The 23,639-nt window shown below is 55.8% G+C and overlaps 1 protein-coding gene across 2 annotated transcripts in view; it reads right to left on the reverse strand.

Moving 5' to 3' along the window:
- Positions 1-257: 257 nt before the first annotated feature.
- ARHGAP39 (Rho GTPase activating protein 39) overlaps positions 258-23,639 on the reverse strand; it is a 56,178-nt gene continuing 32,796 nt past the window's right edge. The window contains exons 5-12 of one of the 2 annotated variants that reach the window (XM_045860819.1): positions 16,287-17,658; positions 14,614-15,175; positions 7,498-7,590; positions 4,710-4,783; positions 3,224-3,423; positions 2,541-2,632; positions 1,946-2,115; positions 258-1,775 (exon numbers count right to left, since the gene is read on the reverse strand). In XM_045860819.1, the coding sequence (XP_045716775.1) occupies positions 1,581-1,775; positions 1,946-2,115; positions 2,541-2,632; positions 3,224-3,423; positions 4,710-4,783; positions 7,498-7,590; positions 14,614-15,175; positions 16,287-17,658 (2,758 nt within the window). In that variant the 3' untranslated portion in view covers positions 258-1,580. The remainder of the gene's footprint in view (positions 1,776-1,945; positions 2,116-2,540; positions 2,633-3,223; positions 3,424-4,709; positions 4,784-7,497; positions 7,591-14,613; positions 15,176-16,286; positions 17,659-23,639) is intronic. The other variant, XM_045860820.1, reaches the window with a different exon arrangement.

The raw sequence follows: 23,639 nt of genomic DNA on the forward strand, positions 1-23,639 counted from the left end.
TGCTGGGCATTTGGGGTCAAGTCAGGTATCCCAGGTGGCCGAGGCCGGCCCCAGGTCGGAGCCTCCTTCCTGGCTCGTCACCTCGCCCCGACCCCGGAAAGCAGCCTGCTCTTTCCCAACCCGCCCCCTATTTGCCGCCTCCCCCATTCTCCCTTAGCGTCCCTCCAGAGGCCCGTATCAGCAACCGGCTGGGGACGGACTGCCCAAACCCCCACAACTACCGGAAGGAACGGAAGGCGACAGGCAGCGACCATGGCTCACAAGTTTCCATATGTACTTTATTCACACAGAGTTGTCACCTCTCGAGTCCATGCGTCAGAGCAAGAGTCTGTGGCCCTAGTCGCCACTGCCCAGGCCCCAAGACCATCCGACTGAGGACCACCCCCCCCCCCGCCCCAGGGTCACCGGGGCCTCTGCAGGGCTGGGCTTTTTTAATAAATAAAAACTCAACTCTAAAAATATATATATATATAAAAAGTAGGGAGAAATTAAGTTTTATAATTGGAACTGAAAATTCCAAAATGGAAAATGTACAAACTGAAAGTTTAGGTGTCCCCTCTCCCCAGCTCGAGCCCCCAGGAAGGGCAGTCCTGGGCCCCCCTGTTCCCCCACATCAGCTCCTCCCCTCTCCTCCGATGCAGGTCCCCTTGGGGATGGGGCAGGGTCTGTTTTTTGGTCAGAAGCCAAGAAGTGGATAAAAAAAGAAAGGAATGACAACTTGCTCTGCACAGAGGGTGGGCTAGGAAGGCTTGGAGATAAATAGCATTTGGGTTAAAACTATGTCATTAGCAAATTTAGTTCTTATATCTTTCCCTCTATTTATATCTCTATACACAGGCGGGTTGGGCTGCAGGATAGATTCTAAATTGTAGTTACACCAAGAAAAAATACTCTCGTCCCTCCCCCACCCTGCCCCAAGAATGCCTGCCCAAGCCAGCCCCCCCAAGAGGACTTTGGTTTGGGGGCCCCTCCCCACCCCAGAAATACTCTGCCAGGCCCTGGGCCAGCTGGGCCTGGCTCTGATGGTGGACAGCCCAGTGCCCTGGAGCCCCCAAATTCCTGTGCAGTCACTACGGTGGAGGCCACAAGTGGCAGGGGGAATGGGTGGCAGGGGTTTGGGAGGGAGAAAGCTGCAGACCAGGAGACTGAGGGAGGGTGGGGCAACCTGGCAGGGCTCTGGCCAGGACCAGGCTGAGCAGAATCCCTGGGGAGGCAGCTCTGTGCCCTACGGCTCGCCAGGGTGGGGCAGTGTCACTTGGCTCCAGGAAACAGAAGGCACTTTCTCAGGGCTGACCGGTGGCTGGCTTTGGGGGGTGGGGTATTGGGGGCCAAGCCCAGGAACTGGCCACGAGATGGGTGGGGCCAGAGGCACCCTTCTGGCAGTCCCTCTGCCCTGGCTGAGCCCTCAGGCCTGGAAAAGGGAGATGGGGGGCAGATTTCCAGGGCTGGGGCGGGCATGGGCGGAGCCTGGCATGCTACCTCCGCAGCTGGGGCATTCCCTCCCCCCTCCCCGCGTGCTCGCTGGCCCGGGTGCCCCCGAGCCTGGCTCTGTCCCCACCCTCAGTCCCTTAGCCCACGTGCTATAGCACGCCCTCCATGAAGCTGGTGTCCAGGTGCTGGATGAGCACTCGTAAGAAAGACATCTCCTTGCGAGTGTTCTCGAAGATGACACGCGGGTCATCTGATCGGCAGCGAAGGCAGTTGGGCGCCATCACCATAGCCAGATTGCTGACGTCCATCTTGGTGATGGCCACGTTGGCGGGCTGCACGAACACCTGTACGGGGCAGCGGCTGGTGGGCTGGGGCAGGAAGTGGGACGTGCCTGGGGGTCGGGCATGCGGGCAGTATGATGGTGGGGGCGGAGCCTGCCTGGAGTGTAGGGGTATGGCAGGTGCAAGGTCAGGGATGCGGGTGGGACGTGTCCGAGGAGGGGCCAGCCACGCACCTGGAGGAAGCGGATGAGGTAGCACAGCACCAGGCGGTTGATGCGCGGCAGTGCATGCACCACGGCCACGGCTGCCTCGGGGTTTTCATAGTGCGCGATGCACTGTTCGTAGAACTCGTGCGGGATCAGGGGCTCCTCCAGCTCTCGGTACCACAGCTTCAGCAGCGATGCTGCGGACACAGCGCGGGCTCAGCCCTGGGCAGAGCGCAGTGTGGAGGAGCGCCCTCCTGACCCCGCAACTGGGGCATGAAAGGGGCTGTGTGGGGGCGGGGCAGCAGGCCACTCCAGGGGCTGGAGGGTGGATCAGACTGGCAAAGGTCCGCCCGGCCAAGGCTGTGGTGGCCCAGATCCTAGTGAGGTCAGGAACCTGAGGAGCTGGACTGATCCCAGAGGCCTGGAGGATTATGCCAGGATTGCCCTGCAAACCCGGACGTCTCCGAGGGGTGCTGTACAGCTGCTGTGAGCGGGCCAGGCTGGAGAGACGACCGGGGCGGCCTCGGGTGGACAGGGTTGCTGCCGCATCACCGGCAGAGCAGGACCATCTGAACTGCATGCATTGGGCCTGCTCCTGCTACCACAGGGGCTGGGGACTCACCAGGGACGTGGGGGTCCTCCAGGCCTGTAGGCACCTTCCACTGGTCCACCTGTAGCTTCAGGGCATTCACTTCATCGATGTCCCCAGGGACTCTACGGAGCAAAGTGAGGGTGTCAGGGAGCAAGAACCCGGCTTCCTCAGTCAGGGCCGCTCAGCCCCTGTCCGTATGACTGGCCTCCTTCCCACGCCCTGCAGACCCATTCCTGTGCAGGACCACTGAGGCCCAAACCCACAAGCCTCAGTTTCCCCAAATGTCTTTCTGGGGACCTGGGTGAGTCACGACAGCAGGATGGGACAGGGTGTCACCCCCAATCACAGGTGAGGACCGACCGCTGGGCTTGCTGCACCTCTCCACCTTCCTACCTCAGGCTCTGCCCGCGGGTGGAGTTGGAGCACCCCCTGGGCCCCAGGCGGCTACGTCTGCAGGGGCCCTGCCTTGCCAGCAACTCTCCTGCCTGGGCCTGGGAGTGCTGCCGTGCAGCGGACCTGCCTCTTAAGGAAGGCTCCCACCCTGCCTCTCCTGGCCACAGTGGCCTGGGCCTCCCGCTTGCTCCAGTGTGCCGCTCCCCACCCTTATGCTAGTGCCTCTGCCTGCTCAGAGGCCCGGTGCCCCATGGCCCGTCTGCCGAGACGTGTGGTGGAGCCACTGAGGCCCTCACACCCCGGGCCCAGGTTTCCGGCACCTGAAGATGCCTTCCGTCTGGTCACCGTTGAGCGCCAGGACCTCCTCAGACAGCCGTGTCTGTACCCAGGGCAGCTGTCGCTCAGGGTAGCGCTCCTTCTGCATGCTCATGACCTCCTGCAGCGCACTGCCAAACATGGACGGGCTGAACACGGCGTTCTTGGCGTGCCGGATCTCCTCCACATTGGGCTTCTTCAGCCCCTGCAAAGACAGCCCCACTCTGTCCTGCCTGGCCCAGTTCCCCAGACTGCCCCTAGCTTTGGCTGCCCCCTCCTTTGTCCTCTCATCCCCCTGAAATTCCAGGTTTTTGCCCACCCAGAGCTGGGGCCACCCCAAACCCCTGGCCAGAGTCACCAGGGGCACTCCTGCTGCACTGCCTACAGCACCCGGGAGCATGGGAGGAGGACGAGAGTGACTCCTGGGCAGGGCAGTCCAGGAGCTGCCTGGAGTGAGAGGGACCAGGCTGACAGGTCTAGGCCACATGCGGTCACCCTGGGGTGGTGGTGGTGCAGAGAAGCCTGAGTGGGTGCAGGCAGTGGCTTCCGAAGTCTGTGTCAGGGCTGGAGCAACGCATTCAGCAGAGAGAGGAAGTGGGGAGACCAGGCTCTGGGACAGTGGGAGGCAGCTGTGCCCTCAACAGAGGTGGGAGTGGGTCAGGCGCAGGAGAGCCCCGGGCTTCCTGGGTGGGCAGTGGGTTGAAAGGGAGGATGGGGATGGCTGCAGACACTGCACCCAGGAGGGTGGACGGGAGGGGAGAATGGCTGAAGGTCCCAACAGTCCAGGGGATGAGGCCCAGCTGCGTAGTGTGACTAAGGCCTCCTACCTGCTAGGAGCCACAGAGGACAGGATGGGTTGTGGGAAGAGGTGTGGCTGCCAAAGTCCTCCAGGTGGCAGGTGGTCCCCATGATGGCCAATGTCAGGGAATCAGTAGTGGAAGGCACTGCTGGGACCACCTGCCCATCTGCCCACATGGGAGGGGCTCACCCCTCTGTGGGGGTGGGAGGCTTCCTTGGCAGGAACCCTGTGATGGATCTGGGCTCTCAGACCTCCATGGCTGGTAGGTGGCCCGGTGTGAGCAAAGGAGCATGTGGCGGTCTTCTGAGCCCACCTGCCAAGGGTGAGGGTCCTCTCTGGGAAGGGTGGTCCCAGGGCCTGCCCTCTGCACCTAATCACATCAGCCAAATGGTGGCAGGCTCAGGGCAGCTGGTGCTGCTACCACCCTCACTAGGCTGACCGCCTGACGCCCTGGCCCAGCTACACTCCCCTTTGTCTGCAGTAGTTCCTGAGCTGGGGGTGCGTTCTTGCCCGAGGCCTTCCCTGACTGCCAGCCCAGGGGGCTCCCTGTGGCACTCTTTACACTGTGGGCTGCTACCGCCCCTCCCTGAGTGCAGGCTGCCCAGGGGTCCCCGCCTCCCTTGGTACCCTCTCCGGGAGTCTCTGGCAGAGCCCGCCCGCCCCTGCCCGGCTGTCCTGGGGGATGCTGATACCTTCTTGGCCCCAGTCAGGGCTGCCTTCTGCAGCTTGTGGTAACAGTACTTGGCGTATGTGCTTATCGCCACCCCTGGAAAAGAACGGATGCTGGTCGGCTTGGCGTGGATGTATGGGGCGCAGGGGCTGCTGGCCAGCCAGCAACTAAGAGAGGAAGCAGCAAAGAGGGTGAGAAGAGGCAGCCCTACCTGAGCCCTGGGCATCCTGGCTGGCCTACCCCTGCCTACCCCTCGCCCAGGGCAGTGGGTCCTCATTCTCCAGGGCTGTCCTCTGGAGCAAACATCCACATGGAGAAGCAAGGGGCACTTCTCTCACCTCCAGAAGAGCTAGGCTGGAGCAGGCATCCCTCTGCCAGCCCCCAACGCCCCCTCCCCATGGTCCAGGAAGAACAGTCTGGGTATGAGACCTACTCTCCTGGATGAGTCAGACAGGACGGGGCAGGGCCTGGGTCCCAGGACCTCCAAACTTCCAGCTCCCTTCCCCAGCTGGCCGTTTCGATGTGCAGCAAGCATGGAGGTACTCAGAAGCCGCTGCCTTGGGCCAGCACTGAGGGAGGGTTGGGGCTGGCTGGACAGCAGGCCCAGCTCTCCTGCAACCCTGGCCCCCATCAGAGACCCTGGGTGAAGGCCTCAGCCACTAGGACCCCCTGCCTGCTGGGTCTAGGGTTGCCTGGGTGGGGTTCAGGAGAGGGACACCCAGGTCTGGTCCATGGTGCAAACGGGATGAGTGTGGAGGGTGGCCTGTGTCTTGAGCCCGGGTGTTGTGGGGAGGGCAGACTCTGGGCTCCCTGCAACTCCACCCTGGCAGCACAGCTTGTCCCTGGGGGTCGTCAGGGGCTGGGGGGCTGGGTCGGCATCCTGAGGGCAAGGACCTCAGGGACCTTGGCTGTGGGCTCTGCAGATACAGAGGGAAGAGGGAGAGGGGAGGAGACCCTACTCAGGAGGGTCTCGAACATATGACGCATCTTTCCTGGCCCAGGAAAGGGAAGCGAAGGGGAGGCAGCAGCGAGACAGAGCACACACAGTGAGGCCAAGCCCAGGGGGCCCGTCTGCTTGCCCAGGGGAGTCTCCTAGACCCAATTCTCCAACCTACAGGTCTGAGTCTTCTAAAGGAAGCAGTTTTTTGTGGGCATAGGGATCCTGGGACCCCAGTATGAAAAACACAAACATGTTTCAGTCATGAAAATCTGTTCATTTCTAACTTTCACCAAAGTTCTGTTGTTATAACTGGTAAGGGGACTCTTTTTTAGAATCATCAAAATAAAAGTAAACATTTCCTGGGGAGGGCTGGGTGGGTGGGCTGGATTGGAAGTAAAAGGGAGGAAACTGTACTTGAGCCATGATTAAAATAAAACAAATGTTAATTAAAAAATAAATAAACATTTCCCTTAGATGTTTAGACCCTGGAGAACCCATTTCAGGTCCCCAGGGACCTGGACCCCTGGCAGAGGAGGCTGCCTGCAGCCTCTGACCAGGCGGACGCAGCCCCTGGACCCCCCGCCACAGGCTGGTGCGGCCCTCGTGGGTGAGCTCTTGCTTTGGGAGAACGGACGGTGCTTCCACAATGAGGCCTGGGCTGAGCTCCGAGCACTCAGAGCCCTTCGCAGCAGGGACTCGCTGTCCCTCACCCGGGGGGACAGCAGGCCGACCTCTCCCTCAGGCGAGTGACACCTGCCCTAGTCTCGGGGACTGGGGGAGACACGCCCTGACCTCTGTCCCAGGGCCTCCTGGGTCCCAACCTGGCTTCTCCGACAGACTGGGGTCTGAAGACCCTGCGGCTGCCCCCTCTCAGCTGGTGACTGCTGCCAGGTGCAGCCGCCTGGGCCCGAGCTTCCTCCTCTGCGGGGCAGGGGCAGGGGCAGGGGCAGGAATGCTTGTTTCCTACGCGCCGCCAAGGGCTGTTCTCTGGTCCAAGCCCACTGCCCCGTCTGGCCTTGCCAGGGCACGCCCATCCTGTTTTACAGGCAGGGAGACAGGCTGCAGAGGAGCAACAAAAGCAGCTCTCCCAGAGTCCGTGCTGTTGTGCCAAGGTCTAGACCCTCCCCCCACCCAGCACCATCTCATGCTGCAGGGTCCTGCTTGGCAGCTCCAGGCCCACAGGGGACCAATGGCTGCACCCCTAGCTCCACCTGGCGGCGGCTACTTGACTCTCGAGAAATGGGCTCAGGCCGGAGCTCAGGGCTCCTTCCCCGCCTGTCCCAGACAAGAATGGACCAAGGGCAGCCAGAAATCCTGGGTCTCAGCTGCCCCTCCTCCTGAGGGTGGAGTGGCCTCAGGAGAAGAGCAGCAGGTTAGGCAGAAGTGCACCCAGGATGGGGAAGAGGGGAGGTGGGGGGCGTTGACCTGACAGCAATAGGACTCATAGCGCCCCCTGCAGCGGGGGGGCACAGCCCCGGGTAGATAGGGCTTCCCTAGAACTGGCACAGGATGGGGCTCCTGAGGCAGGGCTGGAAGGTGCTCACCCGTAAGGTACTCCCTCACCAAACACCTACCTGGGGTGCCTCTTGCAGGCCCTAGCCACCTAGTCCTCACAAGCCCTCCCCACTGAGAACCCAGCATGCAAGCTGAAAACTACCGAGCACCACGGAGAAAAGCACAGGGCTGGTGTGGCCTCTCCCAGGAGCCCGTCAGGGACAGGGCCCCCAGCCTGCTCAGGACGAGGCCACAGGCCTGAAGGTTAGTGCCCCGCCCTCAGCCCAGAAGCGGTTAGAGAGAGGAGGTCAGATGGCCGAGGCCGGAGAGCAGAGCTGTGCAGACGCAGCGCATGGGCTGCAGAGAGAGGCCCTACCATCCGGCTCCTCAACATAGGGCTTGGGTTTCTTTCTCAACTTGGACTTCTTCTTAGTGTTCCTTTCCAGGAGTTCCTTCATGTGCTGTGTCACTGGGGAGCAAACAGAGCTGTGAGGACCATGAACACAAGGCTGGAGCGAGTGCCCACGCGGTCCCCGTGGGGCTAGAGGAGGCCCCTGGGCCTGCTGAGGCTCCGCCTGGTCGGCTGCCAAAGGGCTGCACCCCTATCCCATTCCTTCGGGAAGGTGGGGCCACCAGCCAGTGCCCAGCTGGGGACTGTGGGACCCCAGCCCAAGAGTGCTGATGTGGGCGAACATCCTATTCAGTGACTGTTTCCTGCTCACACTCTGGGGACAGGGCATGTGCTCATACAGACATGAGGTGGTGTGTTCAAGCCGGGCCGTGGGGCTGGGGAGGTGCCAGAGGCCCTCTGAGCAGGTGTGGGAAGGGAGCACAGTCAGCTCAGGACCCGCCAGCACAGGAAGGCAGGGGTGCACCCCTTAAGTGGCTATACTCTAGGCCTGCTCCTGAGCGGCTCTGGACATGCCACCCTCGCCCCCCCCCCCCCGCCCAAAAATACCTGCAGTTGAAGTGGACCCTTTGCTCCCTGTCCATACGCGATACCTAGAAGGAAGTCTCAGCAGAGGCCACTCTGAAGGTCAGAGTTACACTCCACTCACTGACAGTGGGCCACCCACCTCCTGCATGGGAGACAGCTATCTAGTCATTTTTTGTATCAGAATGGAAATACAGATAGTTAACATTTCAGGTTATAATCTGACACAACTTTATTTTGTTGCTAAAATGCTCCAGCTCTGGGCACTGGGAGCTCTTTTAGTGGCTCCTGTGTCCTGCGATACACCCAGTGTCACCCTCACCCTCCAGCACGTCCTTGCTTTGGCACCGTGTACGTTCCCTGCACCAGCCCTGGAGCCAGCAGTTGCTCCAGGGAGCTCTGGTTCCTTTTGATACAAAATGGTATTAGAAACCAAGATCTGTGTGTCAGGTGTGCTCACTGCTCTTGGGGTGCCACTGCTTCTGGGTGCTCTTGGGGTGCCGCTGCTTCTGGGTGCTCTTGGGGTGCCGCCGCTTCTGGGTGCTCTTGGCTGACACTCCAGAAAAGACGTGTTACGTCCCTGTGTATATGCGTCTCCCAGTATCCCCATCCCGAGCCTCCCACTCTGACTCATCGCCACACGGATCCCGCCCGCCTCCTTGTCCTTGCTTGTCTGCAACTTCGTTTATCTTTTCATTCTCTTAATAGTGTCTTTTGAAGAGCAGAGTTAATTATGGTGAAGTCCAATTCATCCATGTTTTTTCCTTACAGTGTTTTAGATGTCACATATCAAAACCTCTGCTTAACTGAAGAAAACAAAGATCTTCCTCTGTGTTCTGTTCTAGAAGTTTTATAGTTTTGTATTTTGGTTTATGATCCATTTTGAGTTAATTTTTGCATATAGTACAAAGTATGGGTTGAAGCTCACCTTTTATGCACTTGGGTATCCAACTGCCCCAGCACCACTTGAGGAAAACACTCCCCGCTTTACTGTGCGTCTGGGTCCACCTCTGCATGCCCCTGTGCCCTGCTGGCCCTCTCTCTGCCTTTAGCCAGCACCACATTCTCTGCATTGTTGCATCTTTAAATCAGTCCTGCAGTCAGGTAAAGTCAGTCCTCCAATTTCATTCTTTTTTTTCAAAAGTATTCTGCCTATTCTAGGTTCTTTGCATTTTCTATGAATTTTAGAAACAGCCTGTTAATTTGTAAATTAAAAAAAAATTAAAATTTAGATTAGCATTGAATCTACAGAACAATCTGGGTAGAAGTAACATCTTAACAGTAAGTCAGTCTTCTGATTCATAAACATGGTATATCTCTTCATTAATTTAGGTCTTCTTGACTTTCAGCAATGTTTTGTGATTTCAGCCTGAAAGTGTGATACATCTTTTGTTGGATTTACCCATTTATCAATTTTAAATCTATTGCAAATGATATTTTAAAACATCTATTTCCAATGGTTTGTTGCTAATACATAGAAACATGATTTTTTATATCGTGCAACCTTGCTGAATTCACTTGTTAGTCCCAGTAGTATTTTTATAGATCTCATAGGATTTAAAAAAAATAAATTTTATTTATTTATTTTTAGAGAGAGGGGAAAGGGGGGGAGGGAAACATCAATGTGTGGTTGCTTCTCATGTACCCCACACAGGGGACCTGGACTACAACCCACAGGCATGTGCCCTGACTGGGAATTGAACTTGTGACCTTTCGGTTCACAGGCTGGTGCTCAATCCACTGAGCCAAACCAGCCAGGGCAGAATTTTGTACATAGAGACTGTGTTGTCTACAAGTAAAGACAACTGCATACTTGCTTTCCCATTTGGATGCCTTTTGTGTCTTTCTCGTGACTCTGCCCTGGCCAGACCCTCCAGCATCAGGGGGCACAGAAGTGGGGAAGGGAGGTCTCAGCTTTGGTCCTGATCTTAAAGAGAAAGCAGCCAGCCTTTTACCTTCCACAGAATGCTGGCTAGAGGATATTTTCCTGACACTTTTTAAGTGTGCAATTCAGTGGAATTAAGAACATCCACAGTGGCCCTGGCTAGTATGGTTCAGTGGACTGAATGCTGACCTGTGAGCCAAAGGGTCGCTGGTTTGATTCCCAGTCAGGGCACAGGCCTGGGTTGCGGTCCAGGTCCCCAGTAGGGGGCGTGTGAGAGGCAACCACACATTGATGTTTCTCTCCCTCTTTCTTCTTCCCTTCTCCTCTGTCTAAAAGTAAATAATAACATCTTTAAAAAAAAAAAAAGAATTTTTGCTCTAGGTTCATGCTAACAATATGCACTTTTCTCTTTTGTAATTTTGGTGTAGAATGAATTGGGAAATATTCCCTCCACTTTAATTTTATAGATGAGTTTAGAAAGAACTGCTGTACAAACAATAAAATGTTTGGTAGAATTTACCAGTGAAGCCATTTGGGCCTGGAATTTTTTTTGTGGGAAGACTTTTTAAGCACTGATTAAATTTCTTTAATATACTAGAATATTAAAAACCATAAAAACCTTAAACAAATGTCTTTAGATATATGACTTTTCTGGTCATCTATTCTTTTTCCCCGTTTTCCTTCCTGCATGTAGTTGCAGTTTGGTTATCTATTTCTTATTGAGAGGACTGAGTTTATTACATCCAAGAAATTTAAGTTATTTATAACATTTCCTTAATATGAACATCTATTGACTCTGTAGTGATATCATTTCCCGTTCTTGATACTGGTAATTTGTGTCTTCTCTATTTTTGTTCTGATCAGTCTGGTGGGTGGCTCATCAATTTTACTGATTTTCTCAAGAATCAGTATTTTGTTTCACTGATTTTCTGCATTTTTTTCCTTCTACTCTGATCTTCATTATTTCCTTTCTTCTGCTTATTTTCAAGATAATGTACTCTTTTTAAAAAATGTTCCTTAAAGTAGAAGCTGAGGTCACTGACTTCAGATCTTATTTTCTAAAATAGGCTATAAATTTCCCTCTAAAAACTGCTTTGGCTGCATCCTATATATTCAGAATGTTTTGCTTTCACGTTCTTTCAGTTCAAAATACTTTCTGATTTACTTTTTGATTTTTATTTGGCCCATGGGTTAGTCAGTAGTACACACTTTAGTTCCCAAATACTTGGGGATTTTCCAGACATCTTTGCATCACTGGTCACCACTTTAGTTCTGTCGCGCTCAGAGCGCACACTTCCTGTGGTTTGCGTTCCTTAACATTTACTGATGCTTATTTTACTGCTCAGAGTATGTTCTGCTTTGAAAATGTGGCTGGGGTTTGAGTGCAGATGCTCTGGGTCCAGAATCCCTGCTCTTACCGACTCTACTGTAGCTGCTTTTTTCCCTCAAACAGACTTTCAACTAGTTCTTTTGTTTTCAGCTTCGAGGTCACACCCTTTCCAAACCATTGTTAGAGGAAAATGGCTCTACCCGCTACTGAACCTTCAGGGGATTTCTCCGGCCTTGGCTTCTGAGCCTTCCTCCTCTGGCCTGGGCCTGCCCGAGGCCCCCTGCTCTTGGCCTGCCAAGTCAGTTTCCTGTGATGGGTCCACGCACTCTGATTCTCAGCTTCCAAAACACAGTTCTTCCTTTTCCATTCTCTTTGTCCTTGTAAGTTTTATTTTTTTTATTGTGCTAAATATACATAACATATAATTAACCATTTTTAATTGTGCAGTTCAATGGCATTAACTACATTTATTTGTTGTGTAACTATTACCACATCTGTCTCAGAACTTTCTCATCATCCCAAGGGGAAACTCTGTGTGCATTAAACAACTCTCGGTTTCTCCCTCCCCCAGCCCACGGTAACCACCCTTCTGATTTCTGTCTCTATGAGTTTTACTGCTCTGGGGGCCTCGGAGGAGTGCAGTAATACAGGACTTGGTCTCCTGTGACTGGCTTCATTCACTTCATCCATATGGCATTAGTATAATTCATCCATGCTATAACATGTGTCAGAATCCCTTCCTTTTTGAGCTTGAACAATGTTCCACTGTGTCCATGGGCACTCGGGCTGCTTCCACCTCTTGGTATTGTGAATACGCTGCTATGAACGTGGGTGTGCAAATGTCCTTCATGTCTCTGCTTTCAATTCTTTTGTGTCTGTACCCAGAATCGCTGGATCTTACGGAAATTCTACATTTAATTTTTTTGATGAATTGCAACTCTGTTTTCCACAGTGGCTGCACCAAGTTATATTTCCTTGTGAGGTTATTTTCCCTTTTAAAAATTTCTTCACTGTTCTTTTTTACCAGGAGCTCGAAATGGAATACAAGTAAATGCAGGTGTCCAATCTGTCTTTCCCTGGAAGCCTCTAAGTGCTGGGGAGGCAGGAATGGGTGAGCAGTAAGTGAAACCCCAGGGTCTGCAGATCTGCAATGTGCTGCTCTGCAGAGGAGATGGCAGGGCTGCAGTGGGTGTGCCTGCCACCAAGCGCCCTGCAGTGTCTGGGTGAGCACCTGCTGAGGGCAGTCCCCGGGAGACAAGCTGTGAAGTCACCCTGCTAGTGAATGGCATGCAGGCGTGACCATGTATGAGACGAAGCTAAGCTGGGGGTGGGGGAACACGTGAACCAGGGTTCACTGTGTGGTGCCTTGGTTCCTGACGGTGGCGACCACACAGTAGATACCACGCACACGCTGGCAGGTGAATCAAAGGCTTCTGAGGCCACAGCCAGCAGCACGGTCCAGGGTGAGATGCCCCACGTGGGAGCAGACAGGCTCAGCTCTGTCCTTGCTGGCACTCCCGACATGGGGGGCAGTTCCCTTTTTCTGAGCAGAGGCTGCATTCTCCTGGGCCGATGGGGCCCACCTTACCCATCAGCCAACACCCATGGTCTTGACACGAGCTCTGGGCTCACCGCTCAGCGGGGCCTGTGGCAGACACCCGCCGGGAGTGGGTCTCGGGGCTGGGGAGGGCCCCGTGCCATGGAAGTGAGACCAGACCCCACAGCCCAGATGCAGATGTCTATCAGCGTGACCACACAGGCCCCGTCTCCCTTTGTGGGCCCCGGGGCCCACGGTGCTCCGAGACCACCTGGGCCTCACTCGGCCAGGGCTGCCCAGGCCAATCTGACTCCCTCTTACGGGCCAGCCAGGCTGCCAGAGCACAGACACTAGGACAAAGGCACACAAACCTCTGTGTCAAAAGAAGGTCCTGCTGGACCCCAACTGGGGCCAGGAGGCCAAGCTCCCAGAGGAATCCCTGGCAGGCAGGAACGGCCCTGGAGGCCTCTGACCTGTCTGTGTACTGCTCACTCACACCTTTACCATGGCGGGCCCTCCCTGGCCCCAGGGCTGCGTGCTGAGCAGAGGACATATTCCTCTAAGGTTTCAGCTCAAAGTAGTGACATTGTAAAGCCTCTGGGAGAGGGTGAGCCGGACCAGGAGCCCACAAGGGCCCACTTGCTCCTGGAAAAGCCCAAGAAGCCCTACACAGAGCCAGGCTGCCCACCAACCAGCATGGCTGCATGTGCAGGGAGCTTCCCGGGGAGACCTGTCTGCTGTGTTCAGGATTTGGCTTCAAAACCTGCACACCTGGGTGAAAACCTCATGGTTCCCATGATCTGCTTCTAAACAACTGACATGCTGGATGATGCCTGTGCTCCCTCCCCTCCCCCAGGACCCAGCACTGTCCTGCCCTGAGACCCCATCACTGTGCACACACACATGCTTGCGCCCCCCCCCACACCTGGACTGGGTACACGGTTACTCCTGCAGAGCAGGCTATGTATGTGTGTCTGACTTACAGGGCACGTGTGAGAGTGTGCGTGTGTGCGCACGCGTGCATCCACTGCTGATGGCCCTGTCCCCGCGCTCCCTCTGCCTGGCCCCGGACGTGGCTCAGCCACCTGGCTGGCAGCACCACGGCCCCGAGTCCGGGCCACATCTACGTCCAGAAGGACTCAGTGCGCGGCCTTTGGGAGCCTGGGGTGGAGGCTGGCCCTGCACTTGGCCCCAGGCAGCTGTCAGCAGGTGGCTACCTGGGCTGGTCCCAAGCTCTGACCACCTTGGGCAGCTTAGAACCACCTCAGCCGACAGCACCTTCACATCCTGCTGGTGACAGGCCAATTCACGCTATGGCCGCCACGCTCCTCCCTGCTTTCAGGAGCCCTCCTCCAGGACCCCCGTCTTCTCCCCAGAACAGACCGCCTGAGCCAGGCCAGGGTGGTCACACCCCAGGCCGAAGGAGAGCTGAAAATGAATACAGTAAGAGCACACGGGCCACAGGCAGGGCAGGGCAACTGTCCACAGTGACACCAGCTGGCTCAGACACAAAGGCTGTGCATCCTCGTCCTGGCCCCCGGCCTCTTGGCCTGCGGCCACGGACCATGCAGCTCTTCTCAGGGCCTCAGTGCCGGGGACAGGCTCCCTGAGGACCCCGCGTCCTAGTGGAAACCCAGGATGTGGCCTTTGGGGGACACGTGTGTTTGCTTGGAGGTACTGCGCCCGCCCTCACACATCTGCTGCCTTTGAGAAGCTGCCCGGCACAGGCCAGGAAGCTCTCAGTTTCTCCCTTACCTGGCCGGTGGCACAGCCCGGGGGGCCAGGGGCCCGGATGCTGGGCCTTACCTTTGGTGTCGTTGACGGGGTCCATGTGCCGGTAGATGTAGCCCTCCAGGTAGGAATGGAACTTGGGTGTGGGTGGGAAGAAGGCCAGGCAGATGGCCATGAGCTCCCAGCCGCGCGCTAGGCTCTCCAGGCGGAAGTTCTCGGTGGTCTGCCGGCACAGCTGGATGTACAGCTCGTCCCGCAGACCCTGCATGCTCCAGCCCTTGGTCGCAATCTCCAGGGCCACGTGCAGCGGGTCTGCCTTGGCGCGCCGGTCGCCCATGTACATCTGGATCAGCTTGAAGATCTCGCATGCCTCCTTCTTCACGTGGCGGTCACTGGTCACGATCATGGGCTTCTTGATGGACTCGCTGCTCCAGGCCAGCATGTTGGCGATGGACACCTTCCGCCGGAAGAGGCCCTGCGTGTGCTTGTTGAAGTGCTTGGAGGCCCAGTTCTCGATGTCGGTCTCCGAGGACGGCTTGCGCAGAGTGAACGTGGGGAACACGCAGCTGGCGCTGGGCATCACGCTGCGGGTCTGCCGACTGCTCTCAAACTGGGCACAGGTGCCGAGGTCCTCGGACTGGGGAGGACAGACGGGCCGTGAGGGGGTGGGGGCCCTGCCCGACCAAGCCAGGGGAGAGGCATGGCCCCCCTTCCAGGCCCCAAGGTGCTAGGCAGGGCTGTCGGATAACCTGCTGGCGGGGGAGGCGGAGCGGGAACACTCGCCGGGTGTCCCTGGGGTGAGGCCACGCCTGCACCTCCAGCTCCGCGCCTCTCTGCGTTCTGCCAGCCGCACAAAGATGCACGAGCATCCTCCCCATGCAAGGCTGTGCAGGGATCCAGAGAGGCCCCCTCCCAGTTCCAGAGACCAAGGGATGGGGGGCAAGAGGAAGCCCCCTGTGTCACAAGCCATGGACAGAAACTGAGCTCTCCAGGCTACAGGGCCACTGAGGCAGCCTTGTCGCCGGGCACACTGACCACCCAAGGTCCCTGGGCCATCGGGCACATTCTCCCTGGCAGGGCTGGGTGTGGGCACGAGGAGCCTAACACCGCGAGGCATTCTGTCTGTCACCAGCTTGCGCAGATGCCAGTGTGTACCCTTGCACAGTGGTTTCATGAAGTGGGTCAGGAAGGGAGAATCAGAACACCGGCCCGTGTCCAGTTCTAGGCACCGAGTTCCCAGCATACGAACTGGACAGGTGCACGCAGGCCCCGAGGGCCTGACCGGGGTCCATGCCTGGCGCTACCTTGGGCGGACACATCTGGCCAGGCATCCGCTTCCGCCCCAGGTCCTGCAGCCACTGGAGGCCTGCTGAGGACATCTGGCCCCAGAGCCAGTGCTGGGCTCCCTGGTGCAGGAGCCTTGTTCAAGAAGGGCTCTGAGCAACCTGAAGAGCACCTAATGCCCTTCCTGCACCACTCCTCACCTGAGAGCCTGTTCGTTCACAGGTGGGAGAAGGCTCAGGCTCAGGGGCTGGGCATGCTCACCCGTCTCCCCTGCCTCCATGGTCTGGAATCAGGGAATGGCCTCTGGTCCCCAGGTGACTTGCCAGATCCTGGCCAAGGTGGCCCTGCCTTGGGGACGTCCCTGTGGGTATTCGCTGCCTGTCTACGTGGCCACCAGCACCATCTTGGGGCTACCGCCTGCGCCACCCCTGCCTGGGGCCCTGGCACCAGCTGCTTGTCCCTACCTGTGAGGGGTGGAGGTAGGGCTCAGGTGAGGCCAGGTTGGTCTGCACGGAGACACTTTTCTCGAGCAGGATCTGGGGGAAGGCGAGCCTCTCCAAGGCGCCCCTCTGCCAGTGCTTGCTGCTCTCCTGCTGGGCCAGGGCCTCGTCCTCGCTGAAGGCGCGCACCACGGGCCCAGGCATGGGCAGCGGCACGGCCCCGTCGCTCTCGTAGCCCGAGCCGTCCTGCTGGGAGTCCCAGCTGCCCCGCTGCTTCATGTGGAAGTGGGCCTGCTGCGCCTCCCAGGCCAGCCTGGCCTGGGCCAGGAAGGGCTCGGCCCCACCCCGAGCCCCGTCCGCCTCGCCTGCCTTGGCGTCTGCGTGCTTTGGGGCCACGCCGGGCCCACACCTGGGCCGCTCCTCAGCCAGGGACTGCGGGAGCAGGTCGCGGTCTCCAGGGCCGTCAGTGGACGAAGCGCTGGGGGCATGGCACAGGGAGGGGTTCCTGCTCTTCCTCTTGCGTGTGCCCGGGGAGTAGCCTGTCGAGGACATGGTGTCCTGCTGGCTAGACCAGGACATGGCGTCGTCCTGGGTCTGGGGGAGCGGTGAGGGAGGGGGGGCATGCCGCGGCTCGGGCCCCTCCATGCTGCTGTAGTCCCCGGACGTGATGCCCAGGCGCTGGTCCCGCAGCAGGCAGGGGCTGGGCTGCAGGGAGAGCGAGCCCCCTCCGGGGTTGGGGGTGTACTTGTGCCGTGGGCCTGCCCGCAGCCTGGGGCTGGAGCCGGCCTGCTCCACATAGATGAGCTGCCGCACGTACTCCTTGCCCGCGGGGCTGTACTCCAGGCTCAGGAAGCGTTCGGGGCACTTCTGCCGGGTCAGCACCAGCTGCTGGAAGGGGGAAGGTGAGGTCTGCTTGGGCGACTGTGGGAAGGGCACCGGCTTTCGGCCTGGAGACCGCTGGGGTGAGCCGGCCTGGCAGGCCCCACCAGCCTCACACTGTACGTCCATGGGGGGTTCGTCGTAGATGGGGGCCTGGTACTCGATGGGGGGCTCCTCATAGAGGGGGGGCTCATAGGCATAGCGTGGGGAGGAGGGCTGTGAGTCACAGGCAGGCTTGCGGGGCTGGGCCAGCACTGGGGAGCAGCTGCCCAGCTCAGCCCTCTTCAAGAAGGGCGACGGCCTCCGCTCGGGGAAGAAGACCGAGCCGTCTGCGTCCGGGGTGAATGTCTGCAGGCTGGGTGAGTGCGGCCCACCCGAGGGTCTACGGGAACGGCCCCCTGGCTGGCTGTCCAGGGGGTACCCATTGCCCTGAGGGGAGAAGAAGCTGGGCTCCCGGTCAGCCACTTTGATGAGCATGCGCTCCTTGGTGCCTGAGTTCCACCGGAGGGAGGAGGTCCTGGGGGAGGCGACAGGCACAGGTTACCTGGGGAGGTCCTGCAGGGGGTCAGACGCTACCTGGTGGAGGCAGTCTGGCCTTGCTTGCCAGGCTGGACTCATGGCCCACCCACCCTGGCCTCATGCGTGTCTGGAGTCAGGGCCCAGAAGGCGTGGTCATTTCTGACCCCCCCCCCTTGGCCACCCCTCAGTGGGGGCTGGGAGTCTGGTCCCTATACAGGAGGGCTCCCTCTAAATGGCCAGTGCGCCCTTCGTTGCTGGAGCCCCACAGAGCTGCCCTCCCGTCCTGGGAGCTCCCCGCACACAACTCCTCACGCAGCTCTGCAGCCGTCCCTTCCAGGAGGGCTCCCTGCCAGGGAGCCCCCCCCCGGGCGCCTCACTGGACTGCTGCCCCACGTGGCGCTCCCTGCTTCGGTCCCAGCCAAGCCCCATGCACAGCACTGCTCGTAGAACGGGGAGCGGGGCAGCCTCCCCGACTGCGGAGTTGATGCGTATTTCTCTGCAGCCCTCACTCAGCACTGCCCATGCTCCTGCCCGAGGGAAACCGGCACGCCTGTCCCCCACCCTGTGCGCGGGCATCTTGGGCCCTGTTTTCAGCCACACAGGCTCCTACGAGCTACTGAAGGCTGCGTCCCCCTGTGACTGCCTGCACAGTCGGCATTGTGCACCCGGACGGAGATGACAGGCTGCTCCCCGGCACCTGCTAAATCCAGATCGGACTAAGGGCACCCGCAACCCCGGGACCACACTAGGCTTCGGGGCCTCCCTTGCTTGGTAACAACACAGGCGACGGTGCCCTTGGGACGTGGAGGGCAGGACCCAGACCGGACGCCCACACTGCGCTCCGCCTGCCCACGGTCAGCAGGGCAGCGCTCCAGGGACAGCACCTGGAGCCCAGGGCAGATGGCAGGGCTCACCTCTGGCCACTCCCTCGACCGACTCTGGGCTGCCTCAAGGAAAGCTGCGTTCCCCTGATGACAGACGATGGGACGCATCCTTCATGTGCTCGTTTGCCGTCTCTCCATCTCCTCTGGGGCCCAAGTCTGGCCCATTTTTAAATCTGGTTCTTTTCTTACTGTTGAGCTTTAAGGCCCCTTGGACAAACCCTTTATCAGATGAGTCCTTCGCAAATATTTCCTGTCTGTGACTTGTCTTCTCAGTCTCTTCTCAGACAATGTCGGTCAGAGAGCAGAAGCGTTAAATTTTAACAAAGCCCAGGTTATTAATTCTTTTCTTTCATAGGTTGTGCCTTTGGTATTGTATCTAAAAAAGTCACCAGCACATCCAAGGTCGTCTAGGTTTTCTCCTGTGTTGTCCTCCAGGAGTTAAGTTTAGTGTTTTACCTTTAGGTCTGTGACCCATTTTGAACTGATTTCTGTGAAGAGTATAAGGTCCTCATCTCGTTTCCTTTTTTCTTTTTCTTGCATGTGGATGTCCCACTGTCCCAGCACTATCTGCTGAAAAGACAGTCTTTGCCCCACTGCACTGCCTTTGCCCCTTCTCAGAGACCAGCTGACTGTACTCATGAGGGCAAATGTCTCAGCTCTCTTGTTCTGTTAACCCTTCTGTCTATTCTTTTTCCAGTAACACATTGTCTTCATTATGGAAGCTCTACAGTAAGCCTTGAAATCAGGAAGTACTGATCTTCCCACTTCGTTCTCCTTGTATATTGTGTTGGCTATTCTGGGTCTTTTGTCTCTTCATATAAATTTTTGAATCAGTTTGTTGATATCCATAAAATAACCTGCTGGGACTATTTTTTAAAATTTATTCACTTTTAGAGAGAGAGAGGGAGGGAGAGAGAGAGAAAGAAACACTGATTGCCGTCCCACTCATTTATGGATTCACTGGTTGACTCTAGTATGTGTTCTGATCGGATCGCGGATGAAACCCACAACCTCGGTCTGTGAGGACAACACTCTGACCAACTGAGCTACCCAACCAGGGCCTTGCTGGGATTTTAATGGAGATTACATCGACTCTGTAGATCAAGTTGGGAAGAAATGACATCTTAAAAACAGTGAGTTTGCCTATCCATGAACACGAGCCACCTCTTCATTTATTTAGCTTTTCTTCAACATCTTTCATTAGAATTTTGCAGTTTTCCTCATATATAGTTTGCACATGTTGTTAGATTTATACCTAAGTATTTCATTTTGGGGGTGCTAATGTAAATGGTATTGTTTTTACTTTCAAATTCTACTTGTTCACTGCTAGTATACAGGAAAGCAATCGACTTCTGTACATTTATCTGGTACCCTGCAACCCTGCTACAATCACTAGTTCTAAGAGGTTTTTTTGTCAATTGTTTAGGATTTTCTACATGGATGATCATGTCATCTGTGAACAGAGTTTTATTTTTTCCTTTGCAATCTGAACACCTTTTATTTCCTTTCCTTGTACTGCATTAGCTGTGGCTTCCCACATGGTGTTGAAAAGCAGAGGAGAGAGAGGACAACCTTGCCTCACTCGTGGTCTTAATGGAAAAGCTGACCATTAAGCATGGTCATTCTCACCATTAAGCATGATGTTAGCTATAGGTTTTTTGCAGATATTCTTTTATTAAAAATATTTTATTTTTTTACTTTTAGAGGGTAAGAAAGGGAGAAAGAGAGGGAGAGTAACATCAATGTGTGGTTGCCTCTCACGTGACCCCTACCAGGGACCTGGCCTGCAACCCAAACATATGCCCTGACTGGGAATCGAACCAGTGACCCTTTGGTTCTCAGGCTGGCACTGAATCCACTGAGCCACACAAACCAGGGAGGTTTTACGTAGATACTCTTTATCAAGTTGAGGAAATTCTTCTCTAGTCCTACTTTATTGAGAGCTCACGCCTCCCCATCAAGAATGAGTGTTGGATTTCGTCAAGTGACTTTTCTGCATCTGCTGATATGATCCTGGGTTTTTCTTTCCTGAACTTTTGATATGATGGATTGTATTAATTTTTGCATAGCTGGGATAAATCCCACTTGGTTGTGCTTTATAATTCTTTTTAAATATTGCTGAATTTGATTTACTGATGTTTTGTGGAAGATTTTTTATCTATGGTAATGAAACATGATACTGCTTGTATCTTCCGAAAGAGACGTAGAGAATTGGTGCGATTTCTTGCACAGACGTCTGGTATTGAACTCTACCGAATGTTTGGCCAGTGAACCAACCTATCTGGACTTGGTGCTGTTTTGGAAGATTAATTATTTATTCACTTTCTTTAACACATATAGGCCTATTCAGATGATCTATTTCTTCTTGTGTGAGTTTTGGCAGATTGTGTCTTTCAAGGAGTTAGTTCATTACACCTAGGTTTTCAAATTTGTGTCCACAGATTTGTTCATAGAATTATTTCATTATCTTTTTAATGCCCATGGGCTCTGTAGTGACGTCTCATCTTTTGTTTCTGGTATTACTAACGTGTGTCTTTTTTCTTAGCCTGACTAGATGCTCATTGATTTTACCAATGATTACTGATTTTTATCAATTATTTCAAATAAACCAGCTTTCTGTTTTGTTGGTTTTCAACCTGATTTCCCATTTTCAGTTTTATTGATTTCTATTCTAATTTTATTATTAATTTTATTTTGTTTTGGCCCTGGCTGGCATAGCTCAGTGGATTGAGCACGGGCTGCGAACCAAAGTGTCACAGGTTCGGTTCCCAGCCAGGGTACATGCCTGGGTTGCAGGCCATGACCCCCAGGAACCGCACATTGACCCCCCCTTCCCTCTCTAAAAATAAATAAATAAAATCTTTTTAAAAATTTATTTTGTTTTGGATTTACTGTCTATCCTCTCAGTTTCCTAAAATGAAAGCTTAGATGATTGACTTTAGATCTTCCTTCTTGTCACTGATACAAATTTCCCTCTAAGTACTAACTTTGCTGCATCCCCAGAATTTTGGTAACTTGTGTTTTCATTTTTACTTCAAAATATTTAAAAATTTCTTGAGTTTTCTTCTTAATCTATGAGTTATTTAGAAGTGTGTTGTTTGATCTTCAAATATTTGGGAATTTTTCAGTTATCTTTCTTTCTATTACTGAATTCTAGTTTAATTCCATTGTGGTCTGAGAGGAGACATTGTGTGATACCTGTTCTTTTAAATTTGTTAGTATTTGTTATATGGCTCAGAATGTGCCCTATCTTGGTAAAATCATGAGTTTTTAAAACTGCCATTTAATATCTTATATATATGAACCATATTTACTAAAGTCAGTGTCTGATAACTCCAACATATACATTCCTCTGGGTCTGTTTCGGTTTTTAATCAGTTCTGTGAATTTTGGACTGAAATTCTGGTGACTGCGTATGAAACGCTGCAGAGACCACCTGAACCTCACGGTTTGCTTCTGCTTCTGCCTCTGCCAGGCAGCCGGGTGTGCGCAGATCCCCGGGCCCCATCTGGGGCCGAGCCGGCTGGGGGTTGGGCTGGTCCCCTTCCTCTCACCGTGCTCCTCGTGCCAAGGCGAAACGTGGAGTGTCCACTGGGGCTCTTCTCTGGGCTGCCAGGCTCTGTGTGGATTCCCAGCCCCGTGGGACCAGCCACAGGGCTGCTCAGTTCTCAGCCTCTGGACTGTCCTGAGGGGCAGGCAGTGTGGCCGGGCCGGGCCGGGCCGGGCTGTGCTGATCGGCAGACCTTGGCCCTCGAGTCCTTGCTGCTCGGCAGATCTCCGAGGGTTTCAGGGCGATTTTGTCTATTTTGTTCCTGTTGTGCAGGTCGGCTTCAGGTACGTTAATCCACCATCACAGAAAATGAAAACCCCAACGTCTTTAAGACACCAGTTGTGCAGTTTGACCCCTCTACCTCTGTCCCCCCGATTGTCACTGGGCCTTTCATGACAAGGCCCCAGGTCCTAACTACTGGGAGCGAGTGAAGAGGCTTCTGGAGAACAAAGGCTGGAGACAGGAGCTCAGGGTGAGGGAGGGCCCCATGCCACTGTGGGGCAGGCTGCTCCTGGACGCCTGCACACGCCCCACCCCGAACAGACAAGAGCCGACCGTGCGGGTCAGTGCCAGTGTCCGGCAACCTGGCCTCACCATCTGAGGAGCCAGAGGGGGCAGGGCTCAACATGCAGGTTCCTGTTCCTGGGGGCTCTGCTCCCGGCCTGCCGCTCACACCGGCCGGGTGGGGCAGAAGGTGGCAGTGTGCCGGGGACCAGCACACCCTGAGGGCGGGCTCTGGAGTTGAGAGATCTGGGACTGAACCCCACCCACCGCTCCCCGGCTGTGGGACTCGGGAGCACCACTAGCCCCCTTGCCTCAGTGTCTCCCTCAGCTCCTCTGAGGGTTAAATAACACACGGCGCAAAGTCCTCAGTCTACTGCCAACACAGGAAGCACTAGCAAGGGGAAACCATTACTTTCCGCATCTTCTTACCACTCAGCAGATTCGGCCCCAGCGTGAGGCCTTCCGCGGTGGCCACTGTAAACAATGGTCCCTGCCTGGTGAAGCGTGCTGAGGGCTGTGGGCTGCCCCACTGGCCTGTCAGTCATGAGCCATCAAGTCACGCTGCGGGATGGAGGGCGGACAAGAGTGTCAGGCAGAGTCTAGAGCACATGAGAGGCTGCTGGTGAGAGGACACCCACCCCAGGACCTGAGAGCAGTGACATCTGGTCCAGGCAGAGACGGGAGAGGACACGGCAGGAGGAAGCCCTGCAGCCTTTTCCCTTGCACTGTGCACTCAGCACCGCGGGGCTGGGGGCGGGGGCCAGCATGGCACCCCTTCCATGCCCAAGTACCTCCAAGAAGTCTCTCATTTGATCCTCCAGACAGGCCCGAGGTCCCTGTAGGCTCCACATGGCAGATGGGATGCAAGCCCCAGAGAACCGGAGAAGGCCCTTGGTCCCAGAGAATCATGCTGCAGCCAAGCACTGCCTGGCCCTGACGTGGCGTCTCTCCCGGCCTGTCCCTCCACGTGTCGCTGCACTGCACACCACGGTGCAGGCGATGTCACCCGTCTGGTGATGGGCAGAGCCCCGGGCCTCTCCA

Source organism: Phyllostomus hastatus, unplaced genomic scaffold (assembly GCF_019186645.2).
Source record: "Phyllostomus hastatus isolate PE091 unplaced genomic scaffold, TTU_PhHast_1.1 phas_scaffold_21, whole genome shotgun sequence".
Taxonomy (NCBI): Eukaryota; Metazoa; Chordata; class Mammalia; order Chiroptera; family Phyllostomidae; genus Phyllostomus; species Phyllostomus hastatus.